We start from the raw sequence: 23,647 nt of genomic DNA on the forward strand, positions 1-23,647 counted from the left end.
CCTTGCTGACGAGTGCCAAGTAGCAGGAAACGCGGGTCCAGGGTTTCCTGTTGACCACCTCCAACCACCATCTTATCTCAATATATAGTGCACGCAGTGTCGAGCCGCCTAGACTAGTGGCCACATTGCAACTTGATCGACAGCACTCGATCAGCACTAAGAAGGACTTAACACGCATGACATTGATCACCACCCAGTGATCAATCAATTGTGATAGACTGTTCTTACATCTTCATCTTGTGCTACGTCTTTGTTTTGATGTTATCAAAACAAAGTGACATTAAAGATACGATGATATACGGAAGTTCATTGACATAATAAAACATTACTTGGTACAGAGCCCTGTGGTAACCCGCTAATTGCTTGTTTCAAACAGTCTAGTTAATTCGTACTTTCTCGGCAGTCAGTAAGAAACTCCTCGATGCGCTTAAGCAGGTATCAGTCCTCTATGTCTGGTAAAAGGCTGTCATACGGAATCCTGTCGAAAGATTTGCTGAAACCCACGTAGATTACATTTACTGATATTATCTAAAAGCTGCAACGGAAAATAGCCTGGAAATAAAACCCTACTCCTAAGCTTGAGATATGAATACGTTCGTTCCTTTTAACTTTGATAGATGCATGTAAAATCGAAAGTTAAGGTAAAAGTTTGTCACATAATGTGAAAGTCGTTTTGAATGACTCATTCATGATGAGACAAAATAGTAATTAGTAAATGATCAGCATACATGTTTATCTCTCAAGCCAAAAACTGTCAAGTCATTTACTTTTTCAGGAAATGTCCATCGTTGTGTCTTGCGGTGGACACATCTCGCTTGAGTCAGCTCATTGTAATTGTTTGATCTTGTGGTTGGGAAACAGTAGCTGGATGTCGAAATACGGATTATAAGAGTAGTGTTATTTAGACCAATGGATCGTGTCTTGATGCTATGGTTATTTAACACCTAATCTTACCTATATTTCCGAAAGTCAATCGTTCAGTAAATTTACGGATAACTCATCACCACTGGTGGCTACCTTTTACCTCTTATTCACCGGAGCCTTAATTTTACAGGATTGATGTGAACTACATAAATCGCTATGCACCATATTATGAAAGGTCCTTTTTAAACATTTTGTCTGAAATTTTTAATATGTTAAGGTAAACCTTGACTGAAAATAATGTATGGGGCGACAACATTCTCCAGTCCTTTCACGAACGAATCCACTGCTAGAAACTCTCTGAAGAACAAGAGCCCTTTGCCAAAACTCCACCTTAACTAACCACAATTCTGTCTATATTTACCAGCTAATGTTGCGGTCATGAAATAGTTTTTTGTTGGTGTTAGTCAGAGATAAGCGCTTAGTAGAGTAACGACGCAAAAAGCGGTCGTTGTGACTAGTCTATCGGCAGATAATTAAAAGGCCCATTTGTTACTGGCCACCTCTTCCGCATCGACTGTATCTGTAATCGTGATTTGTAGCCTCATATAAGGCTTATTTGTAACGTTAGCATTTTTAACAGCGGGTATCGTTACTGCTACAAGTCCTTACGAAACTATTCAGGCAGTTATAGCGTACTTCTTATGTATGTTGTAAGAAAAGGAAAGGCATTGTTGGACTGTGTATTCAGGGACAAAAACCTTCAATTCAGTTCCGTCTAAGAGTTTGAACAAAGCTTAGAGATGAAATCCGCAAATTTTATTGTGTAAGTTAAGTTAAAGTAGGACGTGAATTTTCAGCACAAAGATTCACTGGAACAGTAGACTTTATGATAATCTGCTACATACGTAACATTAACATTCATACCAATCATTACTATTTTGTATTTCAGGGAGTTGTACAGTAAAATGGGAAAACAAGTCTATGTATTTTATCGTTACAGTGTTTGGCTTAGCAATATAATCCTTGTCGACCAAAGAAATAGTTTCAAAACAACTAATCAGATTGTATTAAGACCGTCTGTATTCTAAACAACTGGCGAACATTGGCTTTTTTGGGGTTTTAACGTGATATGAACTTTATAATATTTTCGTTGACACAGTTTACTTGAGTATTTCCGCCGCTCAGCTGAGTTACTATGCTAAATAAACAGATTATGTATCATAATTGTTTCTTTGAGATTGTTATATATCCAGATATATAAACAAAAAACGTGTTAACTAACAACAGCACTCCGCGACTTGCAATTAGTAACAAAGCATATCAACTGATTTGTGTTTTTCAGAGTATTCCTGCCGATACTATATTCTTTTGCAAGCAGCCTCTTCTAATTCTAGGATCACAAAGTGTCAAAACCATAAGTACTTCCATTTCCCATCTTTGATTAGTTCCTAATATCTGCAAAGAAATCAGTAAACACTTTCCTGTTTACCTGGTAGTATGGAAAAAAGGCTATTGGGGGTGTTTGTGCTTCAAAGAACTGTCGTTGATTTAGATTTGTTCAAAACGCCCCTCAACATATTTCGTTGGCTGGCTAGTACTACCCAGAAGCAATGTTCTTGTTTATTGTGATGTTTGAAAAAATGACAAGTTGGTATCTTGTAACTGCCTTCGAAGGGGCATCTTAATCGCTAAGACATAAATTCCGCTACCAGTAGCGCGAAAGTACTAGTTCCCACCATATTGTGCCGATTATGCGAAAAAACGTGATCGATGCAGTGACCAGGTCTTCACTTTCCGCTTGGTTGGTACCAAGTTACTTGCAGACCGACTAGTGTCCCGTAATTTTATATTGAGGTTGTTTCCTATTGGTCGTACAAGACTGTCTGGTGGAGGAAGGTTTGTCTAGTATTTTGACATTCAGGAAGTCCCTCACAGCAAACACATCAAGCATAGTGATGGAATTCAACCAATAGTCTCTACTACTCCTTTTTGACAGCAGGAATTAAGCAGAATAACCCAATTAATCGTTGGCTTACACATCAATAATACTTTGGAGACAACTCTAGAAAACGAATGTAATGGTGGCACAAATGCGTCTGAATATAAACTTCGACCTTGAATTTGTTGTCTTGCCACGTGATACCATATAGGTCACAAATCAAAATTAGTCGATAAGTGCTCATCGTCCGTATAGGACCTGGCTTGAACTGTCAAAACGCAAAGTACTCCTAGGACAGGAAATTTGACGTTGGCAACCTTACGTGGTTCACCAGAAATAGTTGGGGGTTTCATATATTCACTCATCAATTCTTTATGGCAGGCACCAGGTTATTTTTGATACCACACTATAAAAGGTCAGATGGACTGCTATAACTTACAGGGGCGCTGTCGTATTTAGGAAAACTTCGACTGTTCGAGCTAAAAATACTGGATATATTTCTGTACTCAACGCCGTTCTCCAGAGGGAGTGTTGCATCCCATGACTACATTATGCAGGCAATAATGAGGTCTGATAACGTGTTTTTGGTATAATGAGGACGATAAAATTATTGTTAACATCTCAAAACGTCCATTTCTGTAACTTACGCAGAAATACGGTTATTGCTTCTTAAACATTGCTGTTTACAGTACAAATACCGTTACATATAGCGATGGACCTTGTAAAGTAGATCAACTAGATAGTACCAGTAATGAATGGACATACATAGTAAGGGAAACAAGACTAGTTTCATACTCTGAGCAGAGCTGCAACGACTGTGAGGCCTTTTCTAGTGAGACGTAAATCCTAAGTAGCCTTAGGTTTATTATCCACAGTATTGATCTGATCTCTCTTGGTCTTATCATGTTTTACTGTTATCGAAAAACGTTTACCGTTTGACTTACTACACAAAGAGGCTGCATGCTTTTGGGATTATTCGACATTTACTCTTACGACTCATCAATTCCTGCATACTACCTATTATTCTTTACTATTTTCCATTATTCTTTCCCGGGCTTTTGAGAAAAGACTTTGCTGCACTGTGGAGAATGCTGAAGGCAATTAGCAAGGTGTGTGGTGAATCTTTTGAGGTCATTATTAATATGGTTGTGGATAGACATCTTAAGTCTTGCAAACTCCTGGCAGATGTTATCATGTCAGATACTAACCATCCACTTCATTCATATCTTTCTCTTTGCATATCTTCTGGTAGAACGAGATGTCAATACATTAAAATTCATGCACACAAGCAAATGTATAAAAGTTCTGTAATACCTTGCCTAGCAAATATACTCTGTGACGAATAGGTTGTTCAGTCACAACGTAGAACTTCGTACGTACGTACATCAGGTTGTTAGAGTTGACCTAGTCAGTAAATTGTATTCTTAAATAGGTCTCTAATTAAAATGTACAGATTCAGATTTTCCTCACCTTTTGTTTTTTGGTAAAAAAAGACTTGTTAAAATACCTCGTGCTGAGAACTCTATATTGTACCAAAATATAATATTGAATAAAGTCAACCAACCATCTTGTTGAAAATGATTAACGTTACCACCTTGCTGACAATATTATAGGTCAAATAGAATTTAAACCACAGTGTCAAGTATATAGCTTGGACTAGAGTAAATTGTTTTATGCTGAAATATTCTGTGCTAAAGTACCACTGAGAAATATAACTACATAAAAAGACATTACTATCTAGTAATTAAGTAGCAATACAAATACCATTCACAGAGTAATACTTTAGTAATGAAAAAAATTCTAAAAATTAAGTCTGTGATATGGGAATGAACATATGGTGATGAACATACACAGTAGTTATAAGCAAAGTCAGGTTTGGATATAAAAAAATGGAAAAGCCTTAATGTGAGTTATTTATCTACCATAGATCATACATTTAATTCATGACAGTGCATTTCATTAGCTGACTGACCAACGAAGTCTGGAAGAAGACCATTGTTGTCTCTAGTACTAGACAGATTAGGATAGCTCTCCAATAACCAATCTATTATATTTTTATGCTTCCCTCGGTACGCCTGAAAACAAATGAAAGAATTTATAAAATAAACAAATCCGCGGAAAGTATTTAATAAGATTGATTAATGCTGTTAATATTTGATCTTAAGTAACATGGATTCAAAAAGTACATCTTATGACATCACCATCTTAACAGATGAAAGTACTGGGATACAAGTGATTCACTGAACATAATTAAGCTTAGGTTAAACACTTATTATTTTAAACATCCATATTCAGTATACAAAGAGAGGTGAAAAGCATAACTAAACAAGAAATTTACACGAAAATTGGTATTGCAACACTAGGACAAAACTCAATGACTCTAGTAGTACGTTTAATATGTAAAATACTTTAGAAAATAAACCCTGGATGAAGGATATGGCTACTTACGTGGTGCAAGCAGTTCCTACCACAATTATCACGAGATTCTAGTAGTGGTGCTCCTCCCTTGCCGACGAGCAGTTTTAAAATACCAAGATGTCCCGCATATGCTGCTCGATGTGCAGGTGTAGCCCCGTCATTCTTTGTCTTTGCGAAACTATCAGCCCCAGCTTCTAATAATACTTTGCAAACATCTTCATGATTATTTCTAGCAGCATAATGCTAGTAATTAAGATATCACTTTTAACTTACCAGAGCTGTATACCCATAACTGTCTGGTATGTTAACATTAATATGTTTATTTAATAATTTCCGGACGCGATCAATATCACCACGTGTGGAAGCACCCAAAATCCCTCTTTCAAAATCCATTTCACTTAAATCTTGATGAGTTGATTGATATAACGCTGTATGATTGGTACATGAATGTGAATTTTCAGTCATTCGCTGCTGAATTCTATCAGTTTTGAGGTAAAGCTGAAAGTCAGTGACAAAAAAGAACCAAAAAGACTAAATTCTCCAAGAAACAATAACACTTTGCACAGTTAAATCGATTATGGTTCATGAGATATGAAATATCATATTCGCACAGGAAGTGGACGCTATGAATAGTAAGTAGGCACCCCATTCCCGATCGTAGCTGCTACCTTGATATGGTAGCTGGGCTTGGTTATCGTGATGACTCGACTGAGCTATATTGAGTGGAACACTTGTTCCTTTAGGTCCTACTACCCTAAGCAGGTCGGTTGGATCAGAAGCAGCAACTTAACATCCGAGGGCGAAGTCGTACTGCTGGATGTTGGGGGTGACAGCAGTAAAGTGTTTCCCTCGGACAGCCAGCATCTGCAGCGACGGTGCCTTCTCACGATGGAAGGAAACGGACTGGAAAATGTCACACCTTACCCCACGGATTCCCGTCTCCGGCGTTAAGGCTTTTGAAGTGCGGAGCTAACACATCAAAAATTTCCCATAAGGCCGTGCGCGACCGGCTTCAAGCAGTTATCCGTTGGACTATGTGGTCATGCTCACAGGTTGCTAAGATCTCCACTAATCCAGTCTCTTAAGAAGAGATATCTTTCAATGGTGTGGGCAACCGGGAGGTGAGAACCGCCCTCATACCTTTACCAGCACTTGACATCATCTTGTTAACGCAATACACCAGGGCAGAGCACGCACAAAAGCAAATGCAGACGTCCCTGTGGTTGTAATCTGTAAGATACTGGGAGAGATTTATAGCAAATTTCCCCCTCTTCAAATGAGAACACCATGCATACCTTGAATCCAATGCTAATGGGAGTGATGTGTTGACGCTATTCTAAGGGAAATCGTATTACTAATCAAGGTTTAATTACTTCAGAAATCTGAGACTAAAACACTGATTATACTTCTTTATACAGAGGAAGTTATCCTACAATCCTTAGACGGAACATCAAACTGACAGAAAAAACAGGTATATTAACGATAATATGGGGGAAAGAAGAAATTGGTAAATCATAATAAGATGTTATCCCTAGTCCTTAAGAATATGTCAAGTTTCCTCTCAAAGGACTCCCCCGAAGTCACTTGGACTAGCTCAGTCGGCAGAGAATCCCAGCATTTGACTACTCTTGAAGAATACAAGTTGTGTCTGCAGTCCGTTCTGCCATCTTGGGTTTACAGTTTCTGGGTGTTACCTATTCGGTTTGTATTGGGACTAAGCTTAAGTAGATGTTTGAGGGGATGTCCAGAAGTGTTAAGGATACTGTAAGCCATAAGAAGGTTACATCTAAGACGCCTATACCCTAATGGATAAATGTTTAGTGATTGGATGCGCTCTTCATAAGGTTTAAATTTGAGTCCCGAAATGAGTTCGTGGCTCGAAGTTGGATACGTTCGAGTGTCCTTATCCTTTTGGAGAGAAGGAGGAAATACTGTTTCCGTACTCTAAATGGGGATGAATAAAACTGTTGAGGATTATGTGGAAAATTCGGCGAGACTATAATTTATGGACGACCTTTGAACGAAAATTAAGTGACCTTGAAAAATGTTAGCCAATCAGTAAACAGTCAGCATGGAGTAAAAATATATTATACAACAACAAATAGTTAAAGTGGACACACTTCTTTCGTATGGTCCAAAAACTTGTCAACGTTAGAAAAAGGTTCCAAAATCGTAATGCATACGGTAGAGGAACTCATCCATACGGCTCCGACTGTGTAAGTTTACCATTTTTATTATGGATGTATCCATAATAAAGAGACATATATGTCCCTACAATAGTCATACCTCTGCACAGCCGAAGCTTCAGTAACATCTGCGATTAATGCAGACAATGTTACTGGTACTTTTATTATACAGTTGGCGGCAAGTATTATAATATGCCTTACTCTCAATCTGGATCGAGTGATAAAGGTTCGTATTCTAGCAAACGTCTTCCTTCAGTCTTCAGTAATAAGGATAGAAGGTCTAGTGACCTATTTTAATCCTTGCAGTTTGTTACACTGTGGAGGTCCAATCTCGTCTTGAATATATCAACAGAAGGTGCTGATATTACGTGTTCTGGTAGAGAATTCCAGTAATTCACTACTCGGTGCGAGAAACGAAACTCCAGACGTAGACGATTTGATCTCGGTTTTTGGACTTTCTTTGAATGTCCTCTCAAATGCTCAGCCCTAGACGGGAGGAAAAGATAGGACATGTTAGTACCAAGGTCATCGTTCAGGATTCGATATGCCAATATTAGATCACCCCGTATTCGCCGGTAAGATAACGGAAATAAGTTGAGGTGTCTCAGTCTGTCTTCATAAGATAGGCTAGATAGGCCTTTTACCATTTTTGTCCCGCGGCGTTGGACTCGTTCCAACATATCCGCCTCATATTTGAAACAAGGACTCGCTGCTTGAATCCCATATTCCAAATGTGGCCGTACGAAAGTTGGGTATAATAATCTAAACATTTCCCCATCCAGATACCGGAAAGATCTACGAATAGACCATAATGCCCTATAGCCTTTTGCAGCAGCAGCCTTACAGTGACTGGTTGTTTTGAGATCATTACTTAGTATGACTCCTAAATCTTTATAGTTTCTTACTTTGGGCAACACTAGTCCACATAATGTGTAGTGATACGAATCATCATAGTTATTTAATTGCATCACAACACTTTTATTAGGGTTTACTTCTAGTGACCACCCATTCATCCATGCAACTAGTGAGTTAAGATCTTCCTGTAAAACTATTCTGTCTGACATACTATATATGGGTCTCCAAATCTTAATGTCATCGGCGAATAGTAGGACGGATGACTTAGCTATAGCTGGTAATTCATTTATATAAAGTAAAAAGAGAAGAGGACCTAAAATCGTGCCTTGGGGGACGCCACTTTTTACTGGTTCCCACGATGAGAGAGCCCCATTTACTCTTACCCTTTGTCTCCTTTCATGAAGAAAGTCACTTATCCAGTCTATGACTGCATAATGGATTCCAAAACTTTCTAGTTTCAATTTAAGACCAGAATGGGAAACCTTATCAAAGGCTTTACTTAGATCTATGAAAATGACATCTACAGGAATATTGCGATCTTTTGCCTCAGCCCAATCTTCTCTTGCAATGAGAAGATTTGTCAAACATGATAGACCTTTTCGAAAACCATGTTGTTCCTTTGACAAAAGATCATGTCTTTCCACGTAGTTTATAACAGCCATCCGAATAATTTTTTCCATTAGTTTTACAACTGCACTAGTTAAGCTGACGGGTCGATAGTTACTAACTAAATCCCTACCCCCAGTCTTATACACCGGACTGATTATTGCGTCCTTCCAGTCTCTGGGCAATCTGGACTGCCGTAGGGACATATCGAACAGCATCGCTAAGGGTTCAGCAATAACATCTGAGAGGGCTTTCATAATCCGAGGATGAATATCATCAGGACCACTAGACTTATCAGGTTTGAGATGCTGAAGTAGGCTTAAAACAGTTTCTTTCTTAATAACTACAGGGTCCATCAACAAGTCGCCACAATCACAATGAATAGGTGATCGTTCCTCATTATTGGTAGAAAAAACTTTACTGAAATATTCCGAAAAAGCTTCCGCTTTTTCGGTATCATTTCTTGCCAAACTTAACGGATTTTCTTGTATCAAAAGTGATGGTATTCCATCACTTCTCTGAGTTCGCCTCTTTATATACGAGAATAACCGTTTTGGACTATGTTTGCAATCCCTAACCAATTGTTTTTCGTATGACCGTCTAGTTCTACTAATTAACGCTTTACAATTATTTCTAATCTTACGATAACTAGATCTGTACTGTTCTAAGCCAGTAGAGATGAACATGTTCCAGTGCTTTTTTCTACGCCTAAGGAGTTTCTTAACTTCTTTATTTATCCACGGTGGACTATTGTTCGGTCTACGTGGCACCAAGTATGGTATGAACGGGGACGTGACTGCACTAAACTTGCCTTTAAATACAGACCACGCCTCGTCAACTGATGAGCTAGTATCTACTGACCAATCTATCTTAGTAGCACAATCCTGAATTTCTGGTATGTTAGCTCTCCATATGTTTGGGCGAGGCTTAATCTGATCGTATATCATATCGCTAGCTCTAAACGTGAATGATAAAACAGCGTGATCGCTATTTACTAACGGGGGAAGAATATTTAGGTTGGCAATATCCTCAGTCTCATGGGTAATTACCAAGTCCAACAGAGAAGAACCTTGGTTTACAGCAAAACGTGTAGGTTTGGATACATGTTGTACTAGTGCATGTTCCATTACTGTTTCCAAGAGCCTGCTATCAAATGAGTTTATAGAGCATTTCGTGGTCATCTCAGTCCAACTAATGTCAGGTGCATTAAAGTCTCCTAATATCAAGCATCTGTTATTTGCACTCCATAGCCGAATGTGCTCTAAAATAAAGTCATCAGCTAAGCAGATTGGGCTGCGATAGATGACACCGAGTGCAAATGTACAACATCCGACAGTGAGTTCACAGCTAATGGCTTCACTAGTTCCACTATCATGGGATTCGCAAACGGAGGAGCGGATATTTATACTATTGGCTATGTATAGAAGGACGCCACCTCCTTTCCTGCATCTATGTCTATCACTTCTTAAACAATGATATCCGGATAATTCTGGGGTGATATCGAAGTCATGGACTAACCAAGTTTCCGTCACAGCTACAATGAGTGGCCTTAATTTGTCCACCAGTGTTCCTAGCTCGTAGAATTTATGTTTTAGACTACGGGCATTGGCATATAAAACTCCTAGGGGGAACGACCTATCCACACAGGCCTTGGTAGCATTCGCTTCCAAGACCTGACTATTCGAAAACCCACCAATCGGAGATTTTCTTCACCGTTTTGTCGACGGGTTTCTAGTTCAGCTAGTGCCGTCTTCCTTTTTATTCTATCTTCAAGAGATACATCCGGTCGCATTCGAATGTCAGAGTTGTCGTGACTTCGAGCGTTACTTAACAGAAGATTACGTTGTTTCTCCGACCCTAAGATTACCTTAAGGAGTCTACACGGTCGGGGTAGAACACTGTCATCGGCTCTTTTACCTATTCTAACTAATTTTTTGACCTGAACACCTTTAGTGTTATCTGGTAATATGCTACAGATATATTCTCCGAGCCTCTCTAAGTCATGGGTGTGTCTAACCTTAGGATCTGGATCGTTAGACTCTGGCAATTTACTCACAATAATATTCGATGATATTAAATTCCTCTCAGTCGCACTAGGATGATGATCTGCCGTTCTATCAGAGTGCGATAATGCATTGAGTGACTCAGACTGTGAGTTCCTCAATGGCTTGTCAACCAAGTGTGCTTTATCATTAGCTTTTTTTCCTTTCCTTTTCCTCTTTACTGCGGTCCATTTTTGGTCATTCAGGACAGCTGCATTGGGACTATTGGGGACGGTGACGGTTTTATCCGGGTCCTCAATTTCTACTAAAGATACATGATTACTCATGTCAATACCATGTGGTGATTTACTCCTCGTTGGTTGTAACGGAAGTTTCACTTCGTCATTAATTAGAGTAGGTTGTTCAGCGCGTTTTGTAACAGCACTTACAACACTGACACAGTCTTCACTGTCAGTGCTTGCGTTACTAGCGCACCCACTATCTTTCTTTTTACAGGCTAGAGCCAATAGGCTCATAGCCTCTTGAATTAATGTCGTCTTGTTAGTACAGCAGAACATACAAAGCCAGTGCGAGTTAGGCTTAGAACATCTTTTGTATGCAGCTGGACTGAGACGGGTACACATCTTGTGGTACAATTTTTTGCATTCATCGCACTGCATCCCTTCATCTACGGGGAATAAACAGTTCGGCTGTCCACATTTGAATGAACTACCAACCATTGTAATCAGATTAGGTTTAAAAAACAATATGATCACAATAATAGCACAAGCGTCAGAGTATATGCAAAAGAAGGAACCAAGAGACAAAGTTTTCAATAAAATTTCAAACCTTAACTAGATTAATTTAAGTTAAAGTAGACCAAGAATGCTTTTGATACAGCAAATACACAAAAGCAACGATAATCACAACAAGTATGAAAGTCACTGCCCTTTTTGAAACGCGCGCGTTGAAGAACACATATTACATCGAAGGACAACATTACGGTAGTCTGCACCAAGTCTACAATCCATTTAATACTAATGATCACAAATACAGGACCTTCTTAGTAGTTTCATTTGTTGAAGCCGCTTAATTGTTAGGTCTTCACTGTGAACCGACCGTACATGAGCTTCAGGTACTGAAATTGGCGCCGTGACCTTGAGATCCCTCAAACGCTTCTGATTGGCTCGTCCATAAATTATAGTCTCGCCGAAAACTCTCCCGTCAAACTGGACGAAAATGCACTTAAATGTTAACAGTGCAAGGTTTGTTCGAGAGGCGTTTTCGTCACAGTTAGCGTAAGACTTCACATTGTAGGGTACCAACACTCCTAGATCTTTTTCCACTTGGGACACTTCTAGAGAGGACTTTCTTAAGTTGTAACTGTAGCCTGAAACATGTTGCAGATGGACTACTTTACACTTTGAAGTGTTGAAGGTAAATCCGTCATCGTCAGCCCAACTCTCAAGTCGAGTCAGATCCTCCTGAAGTGCCAGTATATCCTCTTGGTTGCGTATCTTTCTCCAAAGTTTTACATCAACAGCAAAATGCAATAAGTCAAACGATACCTGTTGTGGAAGATCGTTTACATAAATCAAGAAGAGAAGAGGTCCTAGTAATGAGCCATGGGGTACCCCACTAAGACATTCCATAGCCTGAGAGAAAGTGAAGTTAACCCTGACCTTAAAATGTCGATTTTTTAGATATGAAGTGGGCCAGTCAATTAGAGGTGGTTTGATACCCAATCTCTTGAGCTTGGTGATAAGACATATATGGTTGACCCTATCAAAAGCTTTTGAAAAATCAACGTAAATGATGTCAACCTTCCCCTTGCGATCAAGGATGGTTGTCCATCTGTCCATTGCAGTCAACAGGTTGATTATACTGTAGCTGTAAATAATTCCCCAAAATCAATAGCTCATTAAGTGTTCGACATTGGATGCTGACCACGTTGTTTAAGTGGACTTGTTTAGCTGAAGGCTTTCGGTCATGCATCCGCACCAGATCACGTTGCAACACGGCGTGGGACACATCTCCTACGTTACAATAGCCAGTTAAGAACGAAGTCTCTCGATATATTGGTAACGAATCAAATATATCTTTCCTGTCTCTCCTCGTCTGACTTCTGGTTTCTATTTGACTGGGAACGAACGATTATAGAAAATACTACTGGTTGCTAGTTGTAAAACTAGAATATCCGTTGTATCCTCAATACGAAAGTAACCCTTCCAGAAACCATGCTGTTGGGGTGAGAAGAACATTAAGGATAGTAATTAGTCGTGTATACCATCTCATATCAGGGACTCCATAATTTTAGAAGGTATAGAGAGAAGAGCCACCGATCGGTAGCTTGAGGGTTCGCTGAGTCCACTGCTGGTGAAGGTTACTGAGCACTTGAAGGTTAAGCCGGCGTAAAACGATTGGTGCGTCACCTCAACAATTCGTGTGATTTTCAAAAGTGGTTAATTCAAGACAGTTTAAGATTGGATTTTTGTTCAGCTACACTGTGTCTGATAACGTCCATCCTTTAAGTAACGAAAGTATTGCCATCGTAATGATGAGTGATATAAGACGAATCTTCACTGATATTATGTTGTCGCGATGATTTACAAGTTGGGACAATTTCCGGACTTGTTTGAAAGAAGTATGTAAAGTAATAGGACTTCTGTGGTTGATAATTATTTTCACAGTATACGCACACTAAGTCTGTACTGTCGTTATGTAAAAAGAACAATGATGATCCAACTCTAAAGTATTTTTTGGTCAGATATGTCTGTACTTATGGACCTGAACGCAGTTCGTCAGAATCAGACGCTTATCTTTAGAATGTGGATGATGATAGTGATCTGCATTCCTCCGAAGAGTATAAACCTTCTAACTCATCACCATTACCTAAACAAAGAAGATGACGTCCGTCATCTACGTATGCTTTATTTCCAATTGTCATATTTTGTATGCACAATCCAAAGATTTAGTTCGTGGAATGTGTTTCTTTGTTTCTATAAGCATTGTGGATTTATTTCGACAGCAGTCAGTGGACAAGGAACCACATAATGGACTTGGTTCTCTATGCGTTGCGCAACATGTCAATCTCTAAAGAAAGTGAAGATCTGTTTGGGAATTTCGCTGATAACTACCACTCAGCCCATGCTCTCAGTGAACCTCTCACCAGCAAACTTATCAGCTCATGATTTGAAGCATCAGAAGACATATGTGCACACGTCATGAGCTCAACTGGTAATAATTATGAAGCTAAACCGTCAGAATCCATTGTTCTGAAGATGTAACAGGTATTGTAGTTTGACAAGGTTTTAATCAACAACACCTTCTATTATGAATCGTACCCACCAAGTGAAATCAAAAGTCAGAAGCCAGAGGGTTTGAAGATATTTTTGATAGGTTATCAATATATCGTGAACTGACTGATCTAAACTGGCTAGCGATCACAGGAGAAGTTGAGCATGGCGTTCCCACTCGTGATCTGGTGCGGATGCATGACCAAGTGCCTTCAGCTAGGTGATTTCATTAAAACTAATGTGGTCAGCATCCAACGTCAAACACGTACAGAGCTATTAATTTTGTGAATTTATTTACGTTACAACCAGTTATATTCACAAGGAGTATTGTAGCTGGAAGACTGAATTAATGGCACGTAAAAACGTCAAATATCTACAACGGTTCTCTTGATGCCAGATGCCGGAATAAAAAGCCAATGAACTGATTCAAGTTCGTCTCGAAGACATTGGGTATTAAACAAACAGTGAGAAGTAGTTTAGGCAAAGTTTCAAGTAGTGAGTTACATAACGTTGGTTCGTCGTTATTTTCGCGCTGGTGGTAAATCATATGATATTACTCAATGTACCTACAATATCTATAAACACATCCTTGTCCTGTTTGTCATTGACTGATGCACTTGTTAGTTAACCTAAAGAACCAAGTGAATCAAGAAAGATCAAAGTGAACTCTAATGTTGACATTATAATGCTTTAGCGCTAGATCCGGTGCTATTAACTTTACATATGTTTTAAAAAATATCAAAAAACCTGCAAGCTTCATAGGTAACTTTTGGATTGGTGATATGGGTAATTTAGTCCCTATTTGCTCTTCTAACCCAAACAACCAATAAAGGGGGAATAAAGGCGAACAAAGGGAAAATAAAGCGGAAAATGCATTGGAAAATAAGTCGTAATTAAAGGGGAAATGCGCCAAAATGTCTGCTTTTTCGCCTGTCCGGGGGAAATAAAGCGGAATTTCCCTTTTCTGTCGCTCTGTTTTTCAAATGTCGCTAAACTTCCGATTTTTCTCCTAAATATCCGACGAATAGCCGACTTTTCCCCTAAATATCCGACGAATTTCCGATTTTCACCCTAAATATCCGACGATTTGCCGACTTTTCCCCTAAATATCCGACGAATTTCCGATTTTCACCCTAAATATCCGACGATTTCCGACTTTTACCCTAAATATCCGACGAATTTCCGATTTATACCCTAAATATCCGACGAATTTCCGATTTATACCCTAAATATCCGACGACTTGCCGACTTTTCCCCTAAATATCCGACGAATTTCCGATTTTCACCCTAAATATCCGACGACTTGCCGACTTTTCCCCTAAATATCCGACGAATTTCCGATTTATACCCTAAATATCCGACGACTTGCCGACTTTTCCCTTAAACATCCGACGACTTGCCGATTATTAGCCTAAATATCCGCTACATTGTCTGCTTTTCCACTACATACACACTGATGCATTTACCGCAACCGCCTCCTGTGTTCTCTTTCATTCCCACAACACAGCACACGAATAATGTAAAGTACGTAAAATATGGTATAATTTCCAAATTTTTATTGAAAACAAAAAGTTCATCAATGTACAAAGTTATGGGCAGTTGGCAGATGGTAGAGCATCAATGCTCCTTATGTAATTGCCATTGTCACGGACCAGGCATTTCACGTATTCATTCTTTCCACCAGGCCTGTTGGACTACGGAGAGTCAAACAATTCTTGTGAATTCTAAAATGTGATGAAGAAAAACGTTACTAAATCTAGGAAACTTGTTTTGCACAACAAGGTACTTGAAGCTGAACTTACGGTTATATCCTTGAACACGGAAGAGTGTACCTATAGATAATGCAAAAACAATAATCACTTTAAAGCCGTACATACGTGTTCTTTATTCCGTCGATGACGCTTCTGTACTTTGTCTCTCATGTCGTGGAAATAACTTTGCGTAGCCATGTCATATAGTTTCGCAAGGTCTTTGTCGTTGACAGATGACGACAGGAATTGGGAAGAGTTATAACTCTTCCAATGAAAAATGTGGAACTGAAACATGTTGGTTTTGTAGGTTTACTTACTATCATTTGAAGTTCATAATGAAATAAGCCTTCGGTAGATGAGCACTTAAGTGATTTACACTGAGGCAGATGTATTACTTTCACAGTTTAGCTTGTTTCTGGTATATTTTTCTCAAGTTTTTAAGTATCATGAAACATGTTTCTTTTACTTTTTATTTTCCCTACCATAGTTTCTATCTTTTTGCGCTTTACAAATACAGCTTCATATAAAAGAGCTTTTAAAAATCTTGGAATTTCTTTCCAATGTTACATTTTTTGACGATAGGTGGATATCTTTTGATTTCAGCATGGACATCAATATAATGACAGGGTCGTATATTCACTCTGAAACTAGTTTTATTTCAGGATATTAATACTGCTCTGTTTTCCAAGTGAAATGTAATTATCATACGGTCAACGTTTTGAACGTTTTTAAGTTATTACATATATCAATATAGTATTACTGGCCATCAAACTAGAAAAATCTCAACTGAAACTTTTCTTCACTGCTGTTCTTTTCTCCTAAAAGCTGTACAGCATCTTACCATAATATTACCATATTTGGCTCTAATTTGTGCTTTAGGATTTCGTCTCATCCCACATCTAATTCGAAATTCCATATCCGAATATGTGACAGTTAGTGGTGTTTATTATTCCGGATTTGTGTGAGGGCAAATGTACTGAGAGTTCAGTGTGAATAAAGTATTCCCATACAGATTTTCAAAGATAGGAAAATATCAGGACTTCAGTGTTTCTTTTTAGACATATGGTGTTTTACGTCATCTCACTTTGGTATTCTCATTGTTTTCTTGCGTACTTTTCAGCTGCGTTTAGTGGTGTATGTTTATAAGAACGAACAGTTGACTGATACTGGGTATAAAAAATGTCGCGTGGTTACCCAGGAAACCGCAAAGACGATGGATGGTCGGGATATGTAAGTTTCTGTTAACATTATAATGTAATTTATTAGATATCGTGTGCTGCAAAAAGTAGTAAACTTTTGAAAATAATAAAAAATCCTACTGTTTCATTATTATTTCTGCAATAAAATTTACATTTGGCTTTTATATACCGTTTTGCTTTACTGTAACTTATATTCCTAAAATACTAGAGTGAGGCATCATCATTATAGCCGTGGAAATATGCGTTCTACATCACCTTCTAAACATATTCCAATGTATTCTCTGAAAATATTCTTTTTCAAATAATTTTACTTTTATAAGCCACAGAATAGTAGCTACACCGTTATCAAGCAATAATGGAAATAAAAACAATACCTACTCCGTAACCAGCTCGTCATGCGGTTAGGAAACTTTAATGTCTACACAGCATCTACTTTTGTTCTTCTCCCCGTACATAATGTTAAGAGTTGTACCACTTTCGATGGCTGCAAAATTTTACTAGGGATTTCATCACTCCAGCTTTAGTTAATTATCAGGTGAAATGTATTTTAGACTTAGTTTGTATTACGACATTTGAACGTACAGGTTTATGCAGAACAACCTTGTTTTCCTGCCAAGGTTGGAATAACTGACCAAATAAATATGGAGTCAGATGTGACTGTCGGACTGACCTCGATTTATGATTTTTACAGTTATCAGAAGAAAGAAATCATTTTATGATTGCCGTCGAGGCATGAGTTCGACTAATATAGAGTCTAAACTATTATCATCCGACTCTTAATTAGAATTTGGCAACGATAAGGCTGAAAAAAACTAGGCCGGGTTTACATCTAGTTCTGTATATATAGATGATATAATTATTGCTCTTATGTAGGTTTTGCAACCCTGAGAAACCAAGCTGTCGTCATATTTCATAATCCAACTGCCTAGTACAGATTTGTGTACTTGGAATAAAGCCACATTCCAAACTTGAAGGATAACGGTGCGACCCGGCTGCTCAAACCGAAGTAGATCAGGCGGGGTTCAAACCTGGGACTTAGTGGCTGATAGTCGAACATCTTGACCACTACGCCATTATATGTCATGAGGTGATGGCTGCATTTGACTCCGGTGTCGATAAGGTTTTCTGACAGATTTATCGCTGAAAAGCCGTCATAAAAGAGACTTATACCTACTACAAACCATTCTCTTGATTATTATTGATCAAGCGAACAGTCATCTAAGTCAACCAGATCAAACGGGGCTGATAAAGAATACGTAGTTCTCAACTTTCGTGTTATTTCTCCATAGATATGTTCCCAACAGTGACAAATTTGTCTGACCTCTAGGAATTGACCTATTTTCCGAAGATCCACTAACTGAGCTTAGGTACGCTAATGAAATAGTTGTGTTTGATGAAGACATTGACAGAATTCAGTGCCTTCTCAACTCTGAATGGCAGTACAAGAATGGTAAAGGTGCATTTCTTCCTCTTGAAACCAAAAATATGCCTTCAGTTAGGGTTATCTCCTAGTTTGATGATAAATAAGTTAAGCTGTCTAGTTGGTTAGCCGTGTCACTTGAGTGTTTATTGCAATCGCTTCCTCTCATAAATTTAAGACAAAAGAATAACGAAAACATTTAGAAAATATAGTGAATTTGTTGTATTCGGCGCTTTTCATTCAGCTACTCACTACATACAGGCTTATTGTAACTGGTTCAAAATAATAACATGGAACTTGTGAGGGATATGTTGTCGTTGGAGATTAGTAACATTGTTCACAAAGTAAAATTGCAATAGGGTTTTTAAGCTACGTTTCGTGTTTCTAGGATAGCGATAGTTCTAGAATACTGTTACTTAGTATGAAAAAAAGTTTACCAACAATACAGTCGTAACCTGTGTTGTCTCTACCCCATATTCCATCTTAGTTTCCCCCTTTTTTAATGTTAGATATACCAGATACAACCAGTGTGTACTTATGGAATATCCTATATTGACTACGACTGCCTATCTGACAGGTCGTAAATTGGCAAATCAAAAGTTTATATCTTGACGTTACTTTTTGTTTCAAAAACATCATTACAAGAGGACCGTTTATCTTATTAACTTGATCACGAAGTTTAGTGCATTCTGCTCATCCTTTTCTTGGTTGAAGGTTACTTTGAAATGAAATGGTAATAGTTAACTGACTTTCAGGTTTAATATAGTAAAGGGCTTTGAAAATCTACACGTGATGCTATCGCCGTGATGACTGCATATGAAACCTAATATTTGATCCTCTTAGATTGATTCATGACTGATAAGTAACCATCTTCGTCTATGTTCAGTACTGATAAAATTTTATCTATGGACAAATATATCATTACTTACTCCTGAATTGTCAATCTACGTAAATATCTCAGTCTTGTAGGTTATTTGCTTCCTGGATAGCTCGGTTGTAACCTCCCATACTATGAAGCTGCATAGTGTGAGTTCGAGCCTCATGGGGAGTATGGGTTTCCTCAAGATTGAAGCCATAATTTGGTGACGAGTAATAATTAGCACGAAGCCTAACTCCACAGTATTTTGCTGAATACCTCCATCTGACTGTTCAATCCTCTTGCCTGATTGGTTATTTCACTCAAAGAATTTTGTTGTTACCATTATGTTTAGTGATAGACACATGGCAGTTGCAACAGTCAAGAGTTTTTAAACTTTAGTCATTTAATTTTTCCCTAATCCTACATCTTTCCCAAGTAAATTGAGGTACACTCTAAATTACTATATACTCTTCTGAAAATTTTCCAGTAAAGTGGCTTTATGGAAGACTGTTGTGTAAATCTATGGTTATGTTCAGTGGTCACTGTCGTTTGTTTAGTCAGAAACTAAAGACATGTCATTTTGCTTCGAACTTTCAGTTAGTATTTTGCTGGGTCACAATCCAAGCACACCATCTTACCTTGTTCTGAAATTTGTACAATAATTAAATTGCTTAGATAGAAATACTTCTTTGAAGTTATGATATGTTCGACTAAGATTCATTAAAATATCAGTTAAAGTTTGAAGTGTGCGTTGGTCCCAGTGTGGTGTGTGCTACTTATATCGACATAATTAGTAGTAGTATATAACGCTAGTCAGGAATAGAATGTCTGGCAGCAGAAGGTCGAGAAGGAAAGAACGGGAACAGAAAGCAATTGGTATAAAAATGCAGGAACAATGAAGTCTGAGACAATTGACTGATATTTGCAAAAGGAACATCCAAGTTTGAGACAATTGATTGACATTTTGCAAACTAAGTATTTACTGCATGGTCCTCAGATTTTAGTAAGATGTTCTGTAATTTTGTGTTCAAATACATCCGATTGTCCCTACTTGTGTTGTCGTTCACCACATCAGGTTTTAGGAAGCTATTGCTTTAGATCCTATTATGAATCACATTTTCTTTTCAACCTTCATTAAAAACCATATGTATAGAAATGTTTTAGTTTGTATTACCTTAGTGTTACTCTTTGAAATTGAATACTGCAATTAAAATTTGATGTTATTTTGACTATAAGTTCTCCCAGTGTTTTGATCTTTATTAAATTTTTGAAAAAAATACGAAATGAAAGTTGGTCTACTTATTAGTAGTCAGCAAAACAAACTAGTTTTCTAGGTATTTGATTTTGATGATGGTTTACCCGTGTAAACCAAAAAAAGCAGCTCAACAGCATATTTCTAAGAAAGATTTTCGCAGATTTGATCTCGGAACCTCATCTCATATAGAAAATATTAGCACTGAATCTCCGTACTTAAATTTCTTATTTAGTGCCTAAAATAGTCCATTCAAGACTAGGCAAAAACTTTTTTCGACTAATTATTATGGAATGTTTGTCATTGTTTTCGAGTTCAGTAACAGTCTTAAACTTCATGAGTTTTTATTAGGAAATCGGTAAACTTAACTTTTGAATATGATCTCAGAAGACAATTCAATTTGTACATTGCTAATTAGTTTCCAAGTGTAAAACAAAAACAGCCACCCAATCCATTAGTTATTTCAGTGTTTAGTCAACTGGTTTTTTTTAAATGGACTTCAATAAAATCTTGTTAATATTGTCTGTTGTTTCTCATGCTTACTTAATTTGGTATTATTATTATTATTATTATTTTATTATTATTATTACTATTATTATTATTATTATAACCAGGGTGGATACATGCGTGCTAAGATATCGAAATTAGAAAAACAATTCAGTGAACAAACTGAATCTGGTTCATCATTATTCAGTGGTGTCTCTATTTATGTGAACGGTTATACGGGTTGGATAATCAAAATGTTTATTAATATTGGTATTTATAGACCCACCTGCTTTAGTCTTACGAGATTTAATAATGCGCCATGGAGGTCGTTACCAAGCATACTACAGTCGATCAGCAGTTACTCATGTGATTGCCAGTCGTTTACCCTATGGGAAAATAAATAAACTCTCAGATGAGAAGTTAGTCACTGCAACTTGGATTACTGACAGGTAATTTTGTATTCTGTAAACTAGTCACTTTTTATACTGAGAAATAATAGTTAGTACCGTTTTTATTATTCGTATGTGCCCATTGAGATTGAGAAATCCAGACTCTTAAAAGCATTACTTACATACTTATGCCTGTTACCCCTCGTCGAGGAGCATAGGCCGCTCACCAGCATTCTCCATCCAACTCTGTCCTGAGCCTTCCTTTCCAGTTCTTTCCAGTTAACATTCATCCTTTTCATATCTGCTTCTATTTCCCGGCGTAGTGTGTTCTTTGGCCTTCCTCTTTTCCGCTTCCCTTCCGGATTCCAAGTTAGGGATTGCCTTGTAATGCACATTGGTGAATTCCTTAATGTATGTCTGATCCACTTCCAATGTCTTTTCCTAATTTCCTCTTCAGCCGGAAGCTGGTTTGTCCTCTCCCATAAAACGCTGTTGCTGATAGTATCCGGCCATCGGATGTTGAGTATTTTGCGTAGACAACTGTTGATAAATACTTGTACCTTCCTGATGATGGTTGTAGTAGTTCTCCACGTTTCAGCTCCGTACAGTAGAACTGACTGTCTTTACGTTCGTATTAAAGATTCTGACCTTGAAATTGGTTGAGAGTTGTTTTGAGTTCCATATATTCTTCAATTGTAGAAATGCTGCCCTTGCTTTGCCAATCCTCGCCTTTACATCTGCATCCGATCCTCCTTGTTTATCAACGATGCTCCCCAGGTACTTGAATGTTTCCCCCTCTTCCAGAGTTTCGCCATCAAGTGTGATTGGGTTGGTGTTCTCCGTGTTGCATTTGAGAATCTTGCTTTTTCCTTTGTGAATGTGGAGGCCTATCGATGCGGAGGCTGCTGCTACATTTGTGGTCTTCATCTGCATTTGTTCGTGTGTATGAGAGAGGAGGGCTAGGTCATCTGTGAAGTCCAAATCCTCTAATTGATTCTGAGAAGTCTATTGTATTCCGTATTTCCCTTCAGATGTCGAATTCTTCATAATCCAGTCAATCACTAGAAGGAAGAGGAATGGGGAGAGTAGACAGCCTTGTCTGACTCCGGTCCTTACTGGAAATGCATCTGTCAGCTGTCCTCCATGCACCACTTTGCACTGTAGTCCATCGTATGAGTTCTGGATAATGTTGACAATCTTTTCAGGAACTCCATAGTGTCGAAGAAGTTTCCATAATGTTCTCCTATCCACTCTGTCAAACGCCTTCTCATAGCCAATGACGTTGACGTATAGTGATGAGTTCCACTCAACTGATTGTTCAACGATGATCCGTAGTGTCGCAATCTGGTCTGTGCACGACCGATCCTTACGGAATCCAGCCTGTTGATCCCGAAGTTGGGCGTCTACTGCGTCTTTCATCCGATTCAGCAGCACTCTGTTGAAAACTTTTCCTGGTACTGATAACAAACTGATGCCTCTGTAGTTCTCACATTTGCTCATATCTCCTTTCTTTGGTATCTTGATGAGATATCCTTCTTTCCAGTCCGTTGGCACTTGTTCCTCTTCCGAAATCTTCTTGAATAGAAGGTGAAGCATATTTGCAGTTATTTCAATGTCTGACTTCAGTGCTTCTGCTGGTATATTGTCAGGTCCTGTTGCCTTCCCACTTTTGATTTGTCTGATGACCATCTTGACTTCTTCGATCGTTGGTGGAGTAACATCTATAGGAAGGTCAGTGTGTGCTGCTTCGATGTTCGGTGGATTCAATGGGGCTGGTCTATTCAGCAGTTCCTCGAAGTATTCTGCCCATCTTTTCCTCTGTTCTTGAATCTCAGTGACTGTATTTCCTTCTTTGTCCTTGACTGGTCTCTGCTATATCTCCCTGCCAATTTCTTCGTTGTATCATACAGTTGTCTCATATTCCCTTCTCTTGCAGCTTTTTCCGCCGTCGTTGCTAGTTCTCCCATGTATTTCTGCTTGTCGGCTTTAATGCTTTTCTTCACTTCCCTGTTTGCTTCTGCGTAGTCTGCTTGTGCTTTGACTTTCTCTGCTCGTGTTCGGCTGTTGTTAATTGCTAGTTTCTTGTTCTTCCTTTCTTGAATCTTGTTGAGGGTTCCCATAGAGATCCATTCCTTATGATGATGC

At 38.4% G+C, this 23,647-nt stretch overlaps 3 protein-coding genes across 3 annotated transcripts in view; 2 read left to right on the top strand and 1 right to left on the bottom strand.

Annotated features, from left to right (window-relative positions):
- Smp_143780 (t-complex-associated-testis-expressed 1-related) overlaps positions 1-2,023 on the top strand; it is a gene marked incomplete at its 5' end in the record, with an annotated part of 3,577 nt that extends 1,554 nt beyond the window's left edge. The window contains one exon of the mRNA XM_018790117.1: positions 1,814-2,023. Within this exon, the coding sequence (XP_018655493.1) occupies positions 1,814-1,884 (71 nt within the window). The 3' untranslated portion in view covers positions 1,885-2,023. The remainder of the gene's footprint in view (positions 1-1,813) is intronic.
- Positions 2,024-4,319: 2,296 nt separating this feature from the next.
- On the bottom strand, positions 4,320-16,789 carry Smp_143770 (putative hspc200; the record flags this gene model as incomplete). The annotated part of the gene is made up of 4 exons (XM_018790118.1): positions 4,320-4,878; positions 5,252-5,464; positions 5,495-5,719; positions 16,739-16,789. The coding sequence occupies 4 exons, from the start codon at positions 16,787-16,789 to the stop codon at positions 4,732-4,734; spliced, it is 636 nt and encodes a 211-aa protein (XP_018655494.1). The 3' UTR covers positions 4,320-4,731.
- Positions 16,790-17,076: 287 nt separating this feature from the next.
- Smp_143760 (putative terminal deoxycytidyl transferase rev1) overlaps positions 17,077-23,647 on the top strand; it is a gene marked incomplete at both ends in the record, with an annotated part of 39,067 nt that continues 32,496 nt past the window's right edge. Inside the window, 3 exons of the mRNA XM_018790121.1 lie at positions 17,077-17,127; positions 21,242-21,353; positions 21,394-21,562. Of these exons, the coding sequence (XP_018655495.1) occupies positions 17,077-17,127; positions 21,242-21,353; positions 21,394-21,562 (332 nt within the window). The remainder of the gene's footprint in view (positions 17,128-21,241; positions 21,354-21,393; positions 21,563-23,647) is intronic.

Source organism: Schistosoma mansoni, chromosome W (genome assembly GCF_000237925.1).
Source record: "Schistosoma mansoni strain Puerto Rico chromosome W, complete genome".
NCBI lineage: Eukaryota > Metazoa > Platyhelminthes > Trematoda > Strigeidida > Schistosomatidae > Schistosoma > Schistosoma mansoni.